The sequence below is a fragment of the Psammomys obesus genome, unplaced genomic scaffold (genome assembly GCF_907164565.1).
Source record: "Psammomys obesus unplaced genomic scaffold, mPsaObe1.curated_primary_1811, whole genome shotgun sequence".
Taxonomy (NCBI): Eukaryota; Metazoa; Chordata; class Mammalia; order Rodentia; family Muridae; genus Psammomys; species Psammomys obesus.
Window position 1 is genome coordinate 12,175,145 of NW_026596131.1, and position 17,334 is coordinate 12,192,478.

The window sequence follows — 17,334 nt, forward strand, 5'->3', positions numbered from 1 at the left end:
TGTGTGTGTGTGTGTGTGTGTGTGTGTGTGTGTGTGTGTGTGTGTGTAGAAGGATGTATGTATGGATGGGTGGGTAGGTGGATGGGTGGATGGATGGATGATGGATGGATGGGTGGATGGATGGATGATGGATGGATGATGGATGGATGGGTGGGTGGATGGATGGATGGATGGATGATGGATGGATGGATGGATGATGGACACGGTGTGGGTAGACAGGTGGATGGATGGATGGATGGATGGATGGATGGATGGATGGATGGGTGGATGGGTGGGTGGATAGATGGGTGGGTAGGTGGCTGGGTGGGTGGGTGGGTGGATGGATGGATGATGGACATGGTGTGGGTAGACAGATGGATGGTTGTATTGACAGGTAGGTGGGTGGATGTGTGAGGGAGTTCCAGAGAGATCCACAGGTCCTCAGGGTATCCAGGTTCACAGATACATTTAAGTATTGTGTCTCCTTGGGCTTCTTTGGGAAATAGTTCCGAGGCCATAACCTAACCCTAATGCTTCAGTTTTAGTTCAAGTCCTGAAACTCACAGATGAAAAACTTAAGAGCCAAAGAGGAGAGGGACTTTGCCCCAAGTCTACACAGCAAGTTAACAATCACCTTAAGATGAGCCCCTGTCTTCTGACCCTAGAGCAGGGGTGCCTGACCTACCAGCTCGGCCTTGTGGGTGTGTGGGAAGGGCTGTCATCATCATCTCCTCCTCCTGCAGGGCAAGGAGAAGTTCTTGGCCATCCTCAACAAGTACATGGAGATCCATGGCACTGTGTACTACGAGAGCCAGCGGCCGCCCGAGGTCCCTGCCTTTGTGAAGAACCATGGCCTCCTGCCACAGCCTGAGTTCCAGCAGCTGCTGCGTAAGGCCAAGGTGGGGCCCTGGCCACTGTTCCTACAGGCCACAAGCCGTGGATGACAGACATCTACCAGCTAGGCATCTCTATGTGCTCTGCCATCCAGAATCCTGGAGGACACAAGAGTGTTCAGCAGGCCGGGAGGCCCTCCGCTGGGAGAGACTGGGGGTGGGATCTGGGCTGTCTCAGCAGAGTCCTAGGGCTGACCAGACTGTAGAAGCAGCTCGCGCAGTCACACAGCAGATCCTCCATAGAGGCTGTAGTCCTCACTGGCTGCTTGTTTAAGCCTCCAGAGTTGGGTCTCTGCAGCCAGAGCTGCTTCTCTGGGAAGGACCCTGTGGCTCGCCCTGGAGTATTGTCTGAGACCGGAGTGTCCGGGTAGCAACCAGGCCCTCTCTGGTCTTTTCTTGAGTCTCTTAGATGTGTGTGTTGGGAGCAGGAAGGATGAGGTAACCTCACACAGTGGTTCTGGACTCAAGACTCCCTTATTAAGAACCTTCATGGAACCAGTATAGTCAGTTATGGAATGAATGTCACAGCATCTTGAGCAAAGTTCCTTTGAGAGCCTGGGATTTCCATGATGGGAACACTTGCTCCTCCTTTCCCTCCCCAGAAGCACAGCTTGATAGAGCAAGGAGAGGCCATCTATACAACCTCATCAGACCATCCCTTCACAATGGGGAAACTGAGGGCCAGGAAGGGGAAAAGCTGTCCATGGCCCACAGTGATCTGTCTATACTGCCCCTGCTGCGTATGAATGCTGAGGCCATCCTCACCTTCTGGCTTCTGAATCCTGGGCTGAGGTGGCCCAGCCTCCCTGACCATTGGCTCACCCTACCCGCTCCAGTTTTTGTTCTTTTGTTTTGTTTTGTTTTGTTTTGTTGTTTGTTTGGTGGGGATCTGGGCCAGACATATGTATACCAGGTCAGAGAACGACTTCCAGAGGTTGGTTCTCTCCTTCCATCCTGTGGCTCTGGGCATTGTAAATGGCTCTAGGGTACCAAGGAAATGACCACATATTTCACGGAAGGCAAACAGTTCTACTTCGGCAGAAGGGAACGTAGCCATGCAAGGAGCACACTGGGTTTCAAATGCATAGTGGTCCAGAGCTCGGCCTGAACTGGCAGAGCTCAGCCTGAGGTTCTCACACGACTGGCAAACCCAGGGCAGCTGCTCAGCAAAGAGAGCTGGATGTAACCCTCAGCATGTACTTTTATCTTAAAAGTGAAAAAGCTCCTGGCGCGTTTTTTATGTGTTCCCCACGTGGAGGTGGAGCTCAGGCTTGGTGGCAGGTACCGCTACCCACTGAGCCATCTTGCCTGCTTCCAGCTCTTTATAGGGTTTGGATTCCCCTATGAGGGCCCAGCACCACTGGAGGCCATCGCCAACGGCTGCATCTTCCTGCAGTCCCGCTTCAGCCCGCCCCACAGCTCGCTCAACCACGAGTTCTTCCGGGGCAAGCCCACGTCCAGAGAGGTGAGCAGAGGGTCCTGCCCCAAATCTGGGATTCTGAGAAGTGGGGACCTAGCCTCGGGGTGCAGAGAGCCCAGCCCAGCTTTGGGCTCAAGACGCCATCTGTTGGTCCGGGGCAGGTATTCTCCCAGCATCCCTATGCAGAGAACTTCATTGGCAAGCCTCACGTGTGGACCGTGGATTATAACAACTCAGATGAGTTTGAAGCAGCCATCAAGGCCATCATGAACACCCAGGTGAGACTCCCATCATGCTGTGGGTCACCCGGTGGGACTCCAACCCCGTCATGCTGTGGGCCTTCCCTATGATTGGAAGAAGGAACTTCCTACAGAACTCAGGCTTGCAGGGCCGGTTGGAAAGGCGTCCAGCCCTTTCCTGCTCAGACGCAGCCCTGAATAGGGCCACATGGGCTCGAAAGGGAAGTGTGGGTCCCCACTTCCCAACTTGCTGTGTAGGCGTGTGGTGAGGCTGCCTCTGACCTTCAGTGCACAGCCTGCACACCCTTACTTGGCAACTGTGGGTCAGAGGTCATTCAGTGAGCACGTTGGAGGGCCAGGCCCTGCAAGCCCCCTTGGCACAAGTGAGGAGCTAAGCAGTGTGCTCAGGGTGGGCCCTGCCATGGGTGTGGGTAGATCTGTACCCTTCAGCAGCCGTCAGGAACTGTGACTGCATACAGCTGTTCTGGGGACACTGGCTTGCCTGCAGGTTCTAGCTCAGCAAGCCTGGCTGGGGCCCGGCCAGTGTCTCACACTGATGTTCACAGCACTGGTCCAGGCACGGCCCATTCAATACCAAGAGCAGAACACCAGGGCTCCTTCAGTGAGTGTGGAAGGCCTGGCGTGCGTGCATATGAGGAATGAGGGTGAGGAGGGGGCTATACCCAGAAAGCAGACACCATCACAGCCCCTAACCACCCCTCATGCTCAGCGCTTCATCCCAAGAAAACGTACTCTATTTAAAAGTTATTCATTTTATTATTTCTATTTATAGGCACACACACGCAGGCACGCTCGTGCACACACACACACACACACACACACGCACACACGCATGCACGCACGCACATGAGTGCTCTCAGAGGCCAGAAGAGGGTGTCAAATCCCCTGGGGGTTGGAGTTATAGGCAGTTGTTAGCCACCGATGTGGGTGCTGCAGAGAACTCAGGTTCTCTGCAAGAGCATCAAACACTTAACAAAGATTTGCTTCCTTTTATTTTACTTGTATTAGTGTTTTGCCTGCATTTATGTCAGTGCATGTCTGGTGCCCACAGGGATCTCCTGGAACTGGAGTTACAGACAGTTGTGAACCTCTTGCGAGAACAGTCCTCAGACCACTGACCCGTCTCTCCAGCTTCCCTGGAGAAAACTTATTCAAAAACAGTTTTACGCTGAGAGTTTCCGAGCTTCCATCACCTTGGTGGGGAGGCATGGCAGAGGGGAGCAGATCATGTGATGGACAGGAAGCAGACTATCTAGCTGTGCTGGCTTATGCTGCCCTCCTCCCCCTTTCATCCCATCTGGGCCCGGCCCGGCAGGTGCCTCTGCCTTTTAATCATCTCTGGGAACACCTACAGACATGCTCAGAGCTGTGCTTCCTTGACTTCAAAGCAAGGTGACTGTGGGGGGACCCAGCCACTTCTGCTGGTGACTCCTGGTGATGGCAGTGTCAGTGGGAGAGAATGGCTTATTATTTACTCTTTGGGTCTAGTTTTTCTTTCTTTCTTTTTCTTTTTTAACATGAGCATCTGCTCAGTTCTGTTAGTTAATAACGATAACAAAAGGATGAAGGAATCCAGTAGGTATTGTCCAGCCGAAGGAGACCCCAAAACAGCTAGAGGCTACAGCCCTCAGCCCCCATCTTCCCCTCTAGCCCAGAGGGGCTCAAATAACACAAAGCCCTACTCTCTTGGAGAGCTAGGGCAGGAGGGTTGGGAATTCCAGGCCACCCTGGGCTACACAGTGAGACTGAAGAAAACCAAACTATCAGGTGAGCCTGGGGGGTGGGGGTGGGGACATGGGAGTGTGGGGGAAGGGGAGGGAGAGGGGTGGAGCTTACAGCACAGAGCTTCACCTAGCCACCTTAGGGCTGGTTCCTTAGGGCCAACTCTGACCCTGAAGTCTGCATTTCAAACAAGCACCCTGGGTAACTGCTTGTTTCAGAAGACAAGCTTAGGAGCAGCTGGCTGGGTCCCAGGAGAATGTGGAGGCCAAAGGACAGAAATAGCTTGTGTTGCAGCTGTGGGTCGTTCAGAGGAGCCAGGAGGCTGGCCAAGGAGGCTGAGGCCTCCCAGGCTGGCACACACCACCCTGAAGAAAACACAGGCCTGGGCTGTGGCCGCTGCCTGTGGACACAGTCCAGAGGGGGCTGTTCCCAGTGAGAGGACAGGACGCGAGGTGCTACCTCCGCATGACCTCCCACATCATCCGTTTCTGTAGGACTTGTGCTGACAGATAGATGACAGCACTCCTGTAATTTGGCCCAGTGGGGTAATCTCTGGCTGCTGTCCCAGGCAGATGCTTCAGACAGGCTGTCTGGGCTGTCTGGGGATGCCCCTTACCACAGGGGACCACCACAGGGGACCTTTGAATTGCGGGTGACGGGGGCTGAGGGACGGGGACTGTTTGCTGGCACTCTGAAGCAGAGGAGCGTCATGTGGAGGGAAATCTCTTGCCCTGTTTTCAAACCTTTCCCCACAAGCCCCAAGAGGCATCTGAGACCATGGCTCAGTGGCTCTGTGAACACTGTTCTGAGTGTGGGCGTTCCTGCTCAGTTGCCCCAGGCCATCAGCATAGAAAACAGAGCAGGGTGGGACAGGACTGTGGGAAGGGTAGGTCTGAGAAGGTGGTGCTGGTGGGCAGAGTGGCATGGTAGCTGGATGTGGCCTCGGGGTGAGGAAACCTACACATAATGTCTGGCAGTTAGTCCTAGGACAGGTCAGAAGAGTGACATTGCTTTGAGAGGCAAAGAGAGCAGGGGCCACCTCTTGGGGTTGCTTGGATACTGTTGACACAGAACACAACGCTCACCTCTGAGAGATTGTTTATTCTGGAACCAAATGTGAGTGACGTTGGCCTGAGAACATGGATTCACGTTACCCCAAAGATTATGTTCCAAGGTGGTGGCAGTTCCATGAAAGCCTCTATAGTGACAACACAGAAAAGCATGGCTCAGCACCCTTCAGATACCTTGGCAGAACTGTCAGATGGGATGGGTGGGGCCTTGAAAAGCACGGGCTGATGCCATTCTTAGCTTTTGGGTCTGTCTTGAGGTGTGCATTCCAAAAGCTTTCATGTCATAGTCACAGGGATGTTAGGTCAGACACAGAGGTAGGCCTCGGGGAGTGGCCTATAGGGGGACAAAAGACAGCTTAGGGTGATTTCACCACATCTGCAACACTCCAGCTCCGTAACTATAGAAGCTCTGATTGGGTCTCAAAGGTATTTGTGGCTTTTATCCCCCCTGGGAGCCTCATAGTGTCAAGGGTGGACTCCTGGCTTGTGGGCATAGTGAAGGGCTCGGAGGCGGAGCCTAGCATAGGGGTTCTGATGTCCCTGTCCTGATGAGGAGGGTGGACACAGGCTTGGGCAACGCTGTCCAGTTCTACTGCTGATTGTTGACACGAAATGGCATCGCCAGGAGACAGGCACAGTGATGGTGACAATCAGGGTGTGGAGAGGCCAAGACTGCAATACCTTTCCTCAGAGCCACAGCTGGGTCAGTCAGCGTCCAGACATTGCTGTTCCGCTACCTGACCTTCTGGGCCAGAAGGCTGAGGTAGCAGCAAGGGCAGAGCAGTTAGAAGGATGGAGGTGGCAGGTGCCCTCTGACCTCCTCACTTCTCTATGTTCTGCTGGCTTCTCTATCATTTGTATGTGCACGTGTGTGTGTTTCCTGCTTATTGTGTGTGCTGTTTATTATGTGTATTGTGTGTGGTGTGTGTGTTGCACAGATTGCTATATATATATATATTGTGTACTTTGTGAGCTTTGTGTATATGTTGTGTGGATTCTATGAGGAGGTTGCACGGTATGTGTACCGGCACGTGTTTATGTGGAGGTTATGTGGAGGTCAAAGGTCAACATCAAGCATCTTTCCTTTTTTTTGTTTTTGTTGGGTTTTTTGTTTTTTTGAGACAGGGTTTGTCTGTGTAGCCCTTGCTGTCCTGAGACTCGCTTTGTAGACCAGGCTGGCCTCAGACTTAAAGATCTGCCTACCTCTGCCTCCCCAATGCGGGGATAAAAAGTGTTTGCCACCACGCTCAGCCATCTTTTCTCTCTTAATCTCCACCTTCGTTTGTTTGTTTGTTTGTTTGTTTTAACGGAATCACTTTTCTATATTTATTTTGTGTGTGTGAGGGTTCTACCTGCACATACGTATGCGTATCATGTACATGCCCCTGGTCCCTGCAGAAGTCAGAAGAGGGTGGTGGCTCCCCCAGAACTGTAGTTAGCGATGGCTAGCCCTCACCCCACCATGTGGGTGCTGAGAGTCTAACCCAGGTCCTGCGCAAGAGCAACAAGTGCTCTTGGCTACTGAGCTGTTGCCCCAGCCTCTACCTTCATTTTTTGAGTCAGGGTCTCTCATCCAGGTGGCTGGGCTGGCTGACCAGTGCGCTTCAGGGCTCCCCTGCCTCCTGCCCCACCCAGAAGCTGGGTTTAGAGGCACATGCCAGCACGCCCGGCTTTTCTGCCAGGTTCCTATGCCCTTCTTCCACCCATCTGCTGAGACTAGGTTGCTGTGTGTGTGTGCCTTCTGGACATTTTGCACAGAATCCTCAGGACCTTACTTTGGGGGTGTCCATCTTACGTAGCCGTGTGCCTGGGCAGGATGTAATGTTCGTCTTGTCTGTCCACCTGATATGTGTGAATGCCTTGTGCTCCTCTGTGAATGCTCTGCATCTTGTGTGGGATACGGGGTGGGGGCAGGTGCTTCTTCATGCATGACTGGCTGTGTGCCAGGTATTGTGCCAGGCCAGAGGGGCTCAGGGGTGGACAAGTCACAGTCTCGCCTCTGATGGCTTTGCGGGCTCATGCAGGAGATGGAGAATGAACAGGAAATGGTGACTCAGGAGCTAGCCTGTGCTAGGAGAGGACTGCTAGGGTGCTAAGAGCCACTGAGAAACATTCCCCATCCAGGAATGGGTAGGCTCAGAACAGCTCAGGGGTGGGTGATGCCTGAGAGGAGATGAAGTGTTGGGCTTTGCAAAGAGGAGAGAGGAGTGGGGCAGCAGAGAGAGCTGAAGCCCGGAGATAGGCAGGGCCTGAGGATCGGACTCTGTGGAGTCTAAGCCTACTCCTCTGAGGGTAATCTGGGAACAGGCAGTGTGAGCTACCACAGGGGCCAGGTGGCTGTTTGGCTGCTTTCTGGGCTGAGAGTGCCAACCTGGGTCCCTCTGCATATCTCTTCCACAGGTAGACCCTTACCTGCCCTATGAGTACACCTGCGCAGGGATGCTGGAACGGATCCAGGCCTACATCCAGCACCAGGTAGGCCACCCTGTGTGCTCTGCCCCAGGGACTCGCTGGCACTGTGCTGGCGCCGTGCTGGTGCCGAGGTTTAGGTAGACTGCACCCCGCAGCGGGCATCTGGGGCCTGGGGTCCAACCGTCATGGATACCAACCCAGACCCTACCTCACGGACCCGGAGAACAGAAACTAGTCTTTTTTAAATCATTTCTGGCTTTGATAACTGAGCTAATAGGACAATAGTCCCTGCTTGTAGGTGCTTATTTCTTTAAATCTATTTTATTGGGTTTTCTTATATCTTTCTCCCTTCTTCACCCCAATCCCTTTCACCACCCCAACACCAGGTAGGAGAGAAAGAAGGTTAGTGGGGAAAGCGGGCATAGTTCTCTTTAGTCACTTCTTGCTGGTTACGGTCATGGGTTTCTTGGGGCAAGTCCAATCTTCGTTCCAGAATATCTCCAACTTCAAACTGAATCAACAGCAACCGGGAGCAGTGGGGGGAGGTGAAGAGGGAGCGTCAGCATTCCTCTTTCTCGGAGCCCCCACCCCACCCCCAGGCTCTGGCCTTTATTCCCTCTCCAGAGTCCTCAAACTTAAACTATCTGCAGCTGGTAAAGATCACAGCCCTCTCAGAGCCTGCACGAGGCAAATAGTCTGCTGCTGTGGTCAGTCTAAAGCAGCCCATACCCCACACCACACCTGGGATTAAAACAAAAAATGTTTACCTAACATAACTTCCACTACTCCTGTTCCCCACCCTCAGTGGAATCAGGGAGACAGGCACTAGTGTAGAGGTCTGCCTTGAGAAGCGGGAGTGGGGTAGGGGGGAGGCCTGCTCTTTGTAGTTCCAGCCATGCCATGCAGCCCCAGTGGGCAAGCCTCAGAGAGGCTCTGACAGGCAGCCATCTTCTTCTGGGCCCCCTCAGAATGCGCAGAAGCTCACCAGTGAAGCGCAGGTCAGGAGACCTGCCTGAACCCTGTGATCTGAGTTGCCACAAGCTGCAGGTAGCCTGGGCTGTGCTCTGTCAGACTCCGGATGGGAGATGGGGCTGCAAGACTTGGGGATGAATGCTCTGGCTGTTAGATTTAGGCAGAAGATGTCACGTATGTCTTTGAACCTTGTCTGGCCACAAGCATTAGGACCTGGACACTGCTTCTGAGCTGTCTATGGATGGGAATCTGAGGCCCCAGAAAGACCCAGTGGGGGTCATAGTGAGGGGCTCAAGGGCAGAGCCACAGACGTAGGGCTCCGCACCCACACCTCAGCACCAAAGCAGATGGCCTCAAAGCTCACAGAAATGGTACTTGCTAGGACATAGGGCTGCTGAAAAGAGTGTCAGACACAGGCCCTGTCCCCACGCTGAGCAGGGCTCACGGGCCTCAGGTTGAAGCCCTAAATCTGACCCCAGAAGTGAGGTCATCCAGGAGAGACAGCTCCTGAACAAGTATGAGTCAAAGCTCGCCTCTGCCGTCCAGTTGTGAGTCCCTGGCATATGGCCTGCTTCGGCTCTTATGTACAGTAATTAGGATCCATCCATTCTATGGGCTACTTGGTGTTATGGGAATAATGCTTGAGGCCGCTTGGCATTCAGTAAGCACCCAGCAGTGGCTCAGACCACATTATGGATGGTTGTGAGCTACCATGTGGTTGTTGGGAATTGAACTCTGGAAGAGCAGACAGTGCTCTTAAGCCACTGAGCCATTTCTCTTTTCTTGACAGGACTTCTGTGCAGGTCCAAGCCCAGTCCCACCAGGGGCCCGCACCTCCCAGAGTCCCTTTGTCTTAGCTCCCAATGCCACTCATCTCGAGTGGGCCCAGAATATCAGCTCGGTTCCAGGAGCTTGGCCCCCGACCCACTCTCTGCGAGCCTGGCTGGCAGCCCCTGGAAGGGCCTGCACGGACGCCTGCCTGGACCACGGGCTGGTCTGCGAGCCTTCATTCTTCCCCTTCCTCAACAGCCAAGATGCATTCCTCAAGTGAGTGCGCGCCTGCCCGTGTCCCCACCTTCCCACCTGCCTGGCTTCCCAGTAGATGGGAGTTTAATGCTTTTGAATTGGCAAGAGAAACCCATAACAAGCTATCCCTCTGGCCTGCCCTCTTCCTCCTCTACTGTCCCCTGGCCAGCCTCTGTGGGCATCTCTCAGGCTGGCTTACCAAAACTTCAGCCTCACCAGGCCCATAGCTTCTCTGAGCTCTGACAGGTGGAATCAAAGTGGTTTCTTCCCTGGTCCAGGGAGGGGTTGGGCCATGCCAGGCTGGGGCCAGCTGTCACCCTCCTGTGCCGATGCCCCTTTGCAGGCTGAAGGTGCCCTGTGACAGCACAGAGTGGGAGATGCATCACTTGTACCCCGCCTTTGCCCAACCCGGCCAGGAGTGCTACCTACAGAAAGAGCCGCTGCTCTTCAGCTGTGCCGGCGCGAGCACCAAGTACCAGAGGCTCTGCCCCTGCCGTGACTTCCGCAAGGGCCAGGTGGCCTTGTGCCAGGGCTGCCTGTGAGGCCGGACCGCCCTGGCCGCCACCTGCCCAGCTCCTGCCCACCTGCGGTTGGCAAGCACCAGCACTTTCCTGAGCTCCAGCCATGCTCACTGAGCAGTCTCCTGGCTGCAGCCTCCCCTGGCCAAGGGTGGGAAGAGGAGACCGAGGAGCTCCAAACCCGCAGCTCCATCCTAGGGGGGCTCCTTGCTTCACCGCAGGACTTGAGGCCACGCAGGTGGGCTGACCTACCTGTCCAGCGGGCCCCGGAGCCTGTGAATGGCGGCCCCTTGATTTCTGGGGTCTGGACCAGTTAGAGACATGGCCCTGGCCATCCTTGGGCCCAGGATAGGCTTTCTGATCCACAAGGCTGGAAATGTGGCCGTGTTCCCAGAGTGGTCAAGGGATGGGGACAGACCACATCCACACTTGCTGTGAGGGCCACACCCTCTTATGAGGCAACAATTTATGCAGGGCCAGTATGGCCCCCCTGAAGATGTACGGGGTGAAAAAAGGACAGAGAACTCAGGGAGGCTGGCAGGGGGTGGGGGAATCTGCCCTCCTCCTAGTCCCCCCTCCCTGTTCCTCACTCCTGCTTCCTCCAGTGGGCTTCACTTTGGGACGCTTCTGAGACCCAGTTCTGGCATGACCTGGGACTGGTCCACAGTCTCCATCTCTGCTCCCTCCAGGGGCCATCTCCAGTCTAGCCTCTGATAACAGGCCCAGATCCCACCACGGCATCTTCTGCAGGCTCTGACACCACATCCAACCAACCCTTCAGCGTCTCATGCCAGCCGGGCTGGGCTGACATTCCACCCATAGTACTCTCGGCTCCACCAGACCTCCCATGGCTCCCACCCATCTAGACCCTGTCCTTGCCCCATCCCCCCTGCTTCCCCAGCCTCAGGACACTTCAGGACACTCAGACTTCAGTACCCATCTCTGTGTGGCATGCCCACCTCCAGTCCAGGGTAGCCTTTCCCTCTCCCACCCCAGGGCCTGCCCAGTCCAGCCAGGCCTCCAGGAACACTGCCATTGCTCATGTATGGCCCGCCCCCAGCCTCATGAGAGCAGGCCTCTGGGCCCAGACAGTTGTAGAAAGGGCCGTCCTGCATGGGCCTTGGCGGTGCCCCCTGGCCTGGTTGGCCCCTGTGGCAGCAGAACCCAGGGCAGCAAGTGACCTGTGGGTCCAAGGATCTGACAGAGGAAAGCAATAGAGACACTCTTCTCTCTTTCTCTCTTTTTTTTTTTTTTTTAAGATTTATTTCTTGAAATAAATATTTTATTGGGATGTGAGATGACAAAGAGGAAATATTTTTTTTGTCTTTTCCTGGAACCCCCAGGGCTCACCCAGCATAGGGCGGGCTGGCTGGGGTCCCCAGACACTGCTCTGGGTTGATGGAACATGGCACTAGGAGCTGGAGAATGAGGTGCTGCCTGCACCCGGAAGTCCTCACAGCTCTGTGACCACAGCACCCTCTTGTCAGTGTGTCCTGCCATACCCACCATTCTGGCCTTCCAGCAGAATGTAGAGGTGTGAGGCCAGAGAGAAGAGCTTGAGGTTCCCCATCAGAGACGTACTGGCGCTTCTCGGAGTTCACTGTGTGCAGGACTTTGGGACTGTGATGTTCCCAGTGCAGCCTATCCGGTGTATGCCGTCCTGCCCCTGTGTCACAGGTGAGCAAACAGAGGCCCAGAGAGTTAACACCCCAGGTCACATGGCATGTAACATCCGGACCATTTCAGAGCTGCCATGAGAACCTAGATCTGGGGTTTTGTAATGTGGCTCAAATACATGGAGACGTTCAACAGTCAGAGACCTCCTTCCAGCCAGGGATTCTCCACAGGGGCGGCTTTATTCCCTGAAACCGCCCAGACATGTCACATCCTGAGTTGGGGGAAGGCCGGTCACCTGGCAGCCAGTGGATGTAATCACAGGATGCAGGTTAGGCAGGTCAGCTTCACTCACACCTCACACCTCACACCCAACCTCCACACAGAGAAGAGCCGTCAAGAGAACTGACCCATGGCACCAGAAGCAGCACAAAGTAGACCAGCCCCGCTCTAGGCCAGCAGAACTCGCTCTGCCCCATCTTGGTCACCAGCATCGCAGCTTCTGAAGCTCAGCCGCCCAGGGTCTACCGGATGTGAGTGGCAGGGGCGCCTGAGTCTTCCTCCAATGGGCTCCCAGGAGCTGGGGCCACTGCTGTGCTGTGGACTGAGCTTTGCGAATCACTGGGCTAGATCAGGTGGGTGCTAGAGGTGTTTCCAATATGCTGATGGTTATCCTGCTTAATTACTTTATATATATATACACATACACACACACACACACACCCAGATGGGGGTCTTACATAGCCCAGGCTAGCTTCAAACTCCCTATGCAGCAAAGGATGACTTTGAAGTTCTGATCCTCCTGCCTCCACCCAGTGCTGGGATTACAGGTGTGCGACATCACCAGCAGTTTTATTCAGCACCGGGGCAGGGGTGGGGTGGGGGGAGGGATCAAAGCCAGGGGTTCCCCTGTTGCAGAGCCCTATCCCCAGCCAGCCGGAGCAGAGCCTCCCAGGAGCTCATGGTGGAGTGGGGAACAGGGAGAGTGTGAGATTTGGAGGAATTTTGCAAGTGTCAGTCAGGCGGCCAGAATCTTCACCCTGGCCATGGCGGGGGCACACTACAGTGTGAAAGCTTGCTTTGCTTCGGCCCCTCCCAGTCGGGGCCCATGGCCAGCCTCACTGGAGCCCCTACGGGTAGCAACTCAAGTGTTAGAGCTCCATGTGTTTGTCCCAGCATTTGACAGCAATGCGAGTGCTCGGGGCTGAGCGGGGGCCCTGCCTCCCGCTTGCCTTGGCTCAGGGAAATAATTAATAATAATGAATGAAAAACTGAATTTATTGAGAACCGTTTACTACAGAAGGCCTCGGGGCACATTGTGGTCCGGTGTAATTAGAAGTGGCATCTTTTAAGCTCTGGTTTGGAATGGAAGCTGGCACGGCTACCCAGCAGCCCCTCTGGACTCTTCTATCTCCAGTTTTGTTGGAGGAGCCTGGGGTTGGGGAAGAGGGCTACCTGACCTGGAGGGTCAGGAAGGAGCTGGTAGAGAGGCCCAAAGTTAGAATAGACCTCTGAGATGCCCCAGCCGAGCCCACAGCAGGAAACCGGAAAGGCGGGAGGCAGAAGCCATCCATTCTCATGAGGGAGCAGGCCAACGAACGCTACTGCGGCCCAACTCAGACCCTGACCTTGATCCATGAGGAAAGGGGTGGCGGCTATCACCGGGCCCATCCTGTGTGAGAGCACCGTGTTAATCACCCCAAATGGAAGGGTGTGCAGATGTCTGTGAAGGGCACAGAAGAGGGTCCGGACCCAAAGTTCCTGCACGCCGAGAGCCGCTCGCCAGGGAAGGGATGAGATGGCAGGGGAGCGGTCACACGTTAGCTAGAGCCCCTGTTGGGGCAGAGAAAGCCACAGTGGTGCCCAGATGGCATGGGCACCGGCTTGAAGCTGCAGATCCTTCCACTGACTCCTATGTCTCTTTTAAAAAGACTTTGAGAAAGACTCTGCATCGGAGTGATATAGGGGACCCGTGGCTGGGCCTAGAAAGGTATCTTCACCTCTGAGCAAATCTGGCTGTCTTCACGGGGCCAGGCTGACGGTTACAACCCCAACTTATGCTTCCCTGTCCAGGAGCCCCTTCAGGGCCCAGATGGTTCCCATGACATAAGAACCCACTTTTGGGGACTGAAGAGATGGCTCAGTAGCTAAGAGCACTGCTCTTGAAGACCCAAGTTCAATTCCCAGCACCCACATTGAGAGCCCATGCAATTTCCATTTCACCAAACTGAAGCCATGCTGGGTGTAGTGGTTCTTGTCTGTAATCGCAGCACTCAGCAAGTAGAAGCAGGAGGAGGAGCACAGATTATCCTCGGCTACAGAGCAGGCTGGAGGCCAGCCTGGCCTCCCTGAGGAACGGCCTCACAGACCAAAGTCGATGCAGCCCAGAGGGAATAGAGTCAGCCCTAATTCTGGAAACTTCCGAGCAGCTGTCTTGGCCTTTGAAGGGCTGTTTCTGTCTGCCCATTCATTCCTCCATTCATCAATGAAAAAGCAATTTCTGAGCTCATAGCCCAGCTGGTCCTGTGTAGAAGCTGGAGATGAGCGCTCAGCCCTTCGTCCGTCCCTGGAGCAGAAGCTCACCCCAGCCTCAGGGCTCTGGTGGGGCCAGCCATAAAAAATCAAAACCAAAAACCAGTAAAAAAAAAAAAAAAAAAAAAAAAAAGCACTTAGTGAAGATGAAAATCTTAATTTCCTGTTTTGATTACTCAGTAGAAATTAATGAAAATATAGGAGGAATCTCTGATGTGAGGTGATTAGTCAAAGCGGGGGCAGGGAGAGGAAGGACAGAAAGCCAGGCCAGCCCCTCCTCGGTCATTCAGCCTGGAGTGTTCCCAGGGCAGGAGATGGAGGTGCACAGGTCTGTGTCAGCCGGTGGGTGCTGGGGAGGTGACAGGACCCAGTGCTGACCTTAGAGGACTCCCAGCCCTCGGGGGACAGACCGCCCCGCCGAAGGATGGAGCCACCGTGGGTCTGAGGCTGTGGCTCTGTGGCCAAAAGGAGGCTGGGACGGAGGGGAGAGAAAGGCCACTGAAGCGCTCTGATCTCGTCCTGCTGCTATGACAAATCCCATGATCCTTGGGGAGAAAGAGTGCACCTCCAAGCCACAGTCCATCACTGAGGCAGGCAGGGCAGGCGCTGGGGCAGGCAGGCCTATTGCAAACAGCACAGCCTCTGACCAGGAGGATGGGTGTGAGTATGGGTTAGCTAGAGCTCGGCTGAGCAGCACCCGGTGGCCGGGCCCACAGCTGTCTGCAGCTTCATCCGCATTCACCAGCTGACAATGTACCTGCCTCCGGAATTCTCCTTTGAACGCCGGGTTCCAACATCTTGTCAGTTCCCTCACAAATTAACGAGTTACATGAAACCTCTGATGCCTGTTCATTTTCTACTTGATGGGACCAAGATTTTACCTGTATAAAAATGACCTGGCAATGTCTTCCAGCCCTCAGAGTGGGAGCCCATAGCATGAACACAGTGAGGTCAAGGAGTCGGCACCAAATCACCCAGCCAGGTGTGGTGGGGCTGAATTTGAACCCTGGGGTCTCTGAAATCTCATCTTAGCACGGCCCAAGCTGTAAACGAGGCGTCAGTGACAGGTGTTAGTAAAAAGAAAAGGGTAGCAGCTAATAGGAGCGGTGATAGAGTCACATGACCTCGGTCACATGACCTCAGACAGTCCCAGTTGTGCCAAGAGGTGGGAGAGATTAAAAGAAATAGCCACCGTGTAGCACGATGGAGATCCTGAAGGGAAAGACAGACCTAGTTCCAGACAACAAAGAGGGTTTTAACTCTTCTTAAGGGAGGTGGGCACACTTCATAGCAGGTGTCCTGGTTCTTTTTGTGTGTTTACTTATTTATTTTTATTATTTTGTTTTGTCAATTTGACACAAGGTAGAGTTATCTGAGAAGAGGAAGCTCAACTGAGAAAGTGCCTCCGTAAGATTGGCCTGTAGAACAGTTTCTTGCATGGTTGACACCCAGCCCACAGTGGGCCCCTTAGGCAGGCGGGTCTGTATTAGAAAACAAACTGAGCAAGCCATGGGGAAGTAAGCAAGTGAGCACACTCCTCCATGGCCTCTGCCTCAGTTCCTGACTGTGGGTTCCTGCCTCGAGTTCCTGTCCCGACTTCCCTCTGTGAAGGACTGAGGCCTGCAAGAGTAAATAAACCCTTTCCTCTCCAGGTTGCTCTGGTTATGGTGTTTATTAGAGCAATAGAAAGCCAAGTAAAACACCATGTGGCCTAGCATGGCCTAGCCCACAAAGGCAGATGCCGGGAGGGACCTTAAGTCTGTCCTGTAGCTGCTAAGGGGTGAGGCTGTAAGGCCTTGGCTTGGCTTCATCTCTCCTCTGTCTGCAGGGAGTGGAAAGGGGCCTGGTCTGATTTAGGGAGAAAGAAGAGCCAGCAAGCTGGGTGTCCCAATGCCAGCCTCCCCCTGCAGCCTCCACCTTCCCCTAACTTGTGAAGGCTGTGGGGGTGGGCACAGCCTACCTGCTAATCAGGGCACCGGAGTGGAGATCTCTCATGACCACTAGGAACAGGATGCTGTGTCCCCCGGTTTCAGCAGGGCTCTGTGTGGGGTTGGAGAACCAGGGCTGAGATGCCCACCTGGCCTCATCTGCTTCCTAGGTATCCACCAGGCTAATAGAAATGTGCCGGGTGGCTACAGGGCCAACTTTGATGCCTATGAGGTGTTAGCAGAGAGCTTCCTAGCAGCCGCCTCATTTGCAAGGGAAATGGCTTGAAGGCCTCATTTACAATCTCTGGGCTGGACGTTTTGATTAGCTGTGGAGGAAAAGGTCTCTCTGTTTTATGCATGAGGCTTGGAGCCTGGGGACCCCCTTCCAGACACACCTCCATGCTGCCAGCCCCTCTCAGGTGGGATGGTGGAGAAGGTCCCCAGAGAGCTGGATGGCTCACAAAAATCAAGGTCACCCCTTGTGAGAATGGGAAATCCTTTTTGTAGTGCAGTGTTTGGAGCATAGGGCCTTGGGCATACTGGGTGAGCATTCTACCATTGAGAATGTTAAAAGTTTGCAAGAATCCGCCCTCCTCAGCCATTACAGCGGGGACCCAAAACCCCTTCTGAGGACTGGGAGAAAATGAATAAGCTCATTATGCCAGACATCCTTAGCAGGGGCCTTTTCTGGCTCCAGCCCCTTGCCCAGGGTTCAAAACCCCCTTTTTGCATTTGCACACTGTGCATGGCGCCTCCTCCTGGGCACTGTGACCCAAGCACTCAGTCTCCCCCTTCTTCAAGGCAGACTTCTACCTGTTAGATGCCTTGGGACGCCTTTCTCTCCTGCTGCCATTTTGGTGACAATCTCCCTTACAAGTCAGGCAGCACGTCCTACTTCTGGAGGTTTTGCTTCCATCTTCCCTCTGGCAGCATTTGCCAGGTGTGTGTGTGTGTGTGTGTGTGTGTGTGTGTGTGTGTGTGTGTGTGT

General features: G+C 54.3%; 1 protein-coding gene across 1 annotated transcript in view; it reads left to right on the forward strand.

Moving 5' to 3' along the window:
- Window positions 1-11,573, forward strand: part of Mgat5b (alpha-1,6-mannosylglycoprotein 6-beta-N-acetylglucosaminyltransferase B) — a 66,736-nt gene extending 55,163 nt beyond the window's left edge. Inside the window, exons 12-17 of the mRNA XM_055592541.1 lie at window positions 723-878; window positions 2,191-2,337; window positions 2,454-2,570; window positions 7,745-7,819; window positions 9,519-9,775; window positions 10,098-11,573. Coding sequence (XP_055448516.1) covers window positions 723-878; window positions 2,191-2,337; window positions 2,454-2,570; window positions 7,745-7,819; window positions 9,519-9,775; window positions 10,098-10,296 — 951 coding nt within the window. The 3' untranslated portion in view covers window positions 10,297-11,573. The remainder of the gene's footprint in view (window positions 1-722; window positions 879-2,190; window positions 2,338-2,453; window positions 2,571-7,744; window positions 7,820-9,518; window positions 9,776-10,097) is intronic.
- The last annotated feature ends 5,761 nt before the right edge of the window (window positions 11,574-17,334 follow it).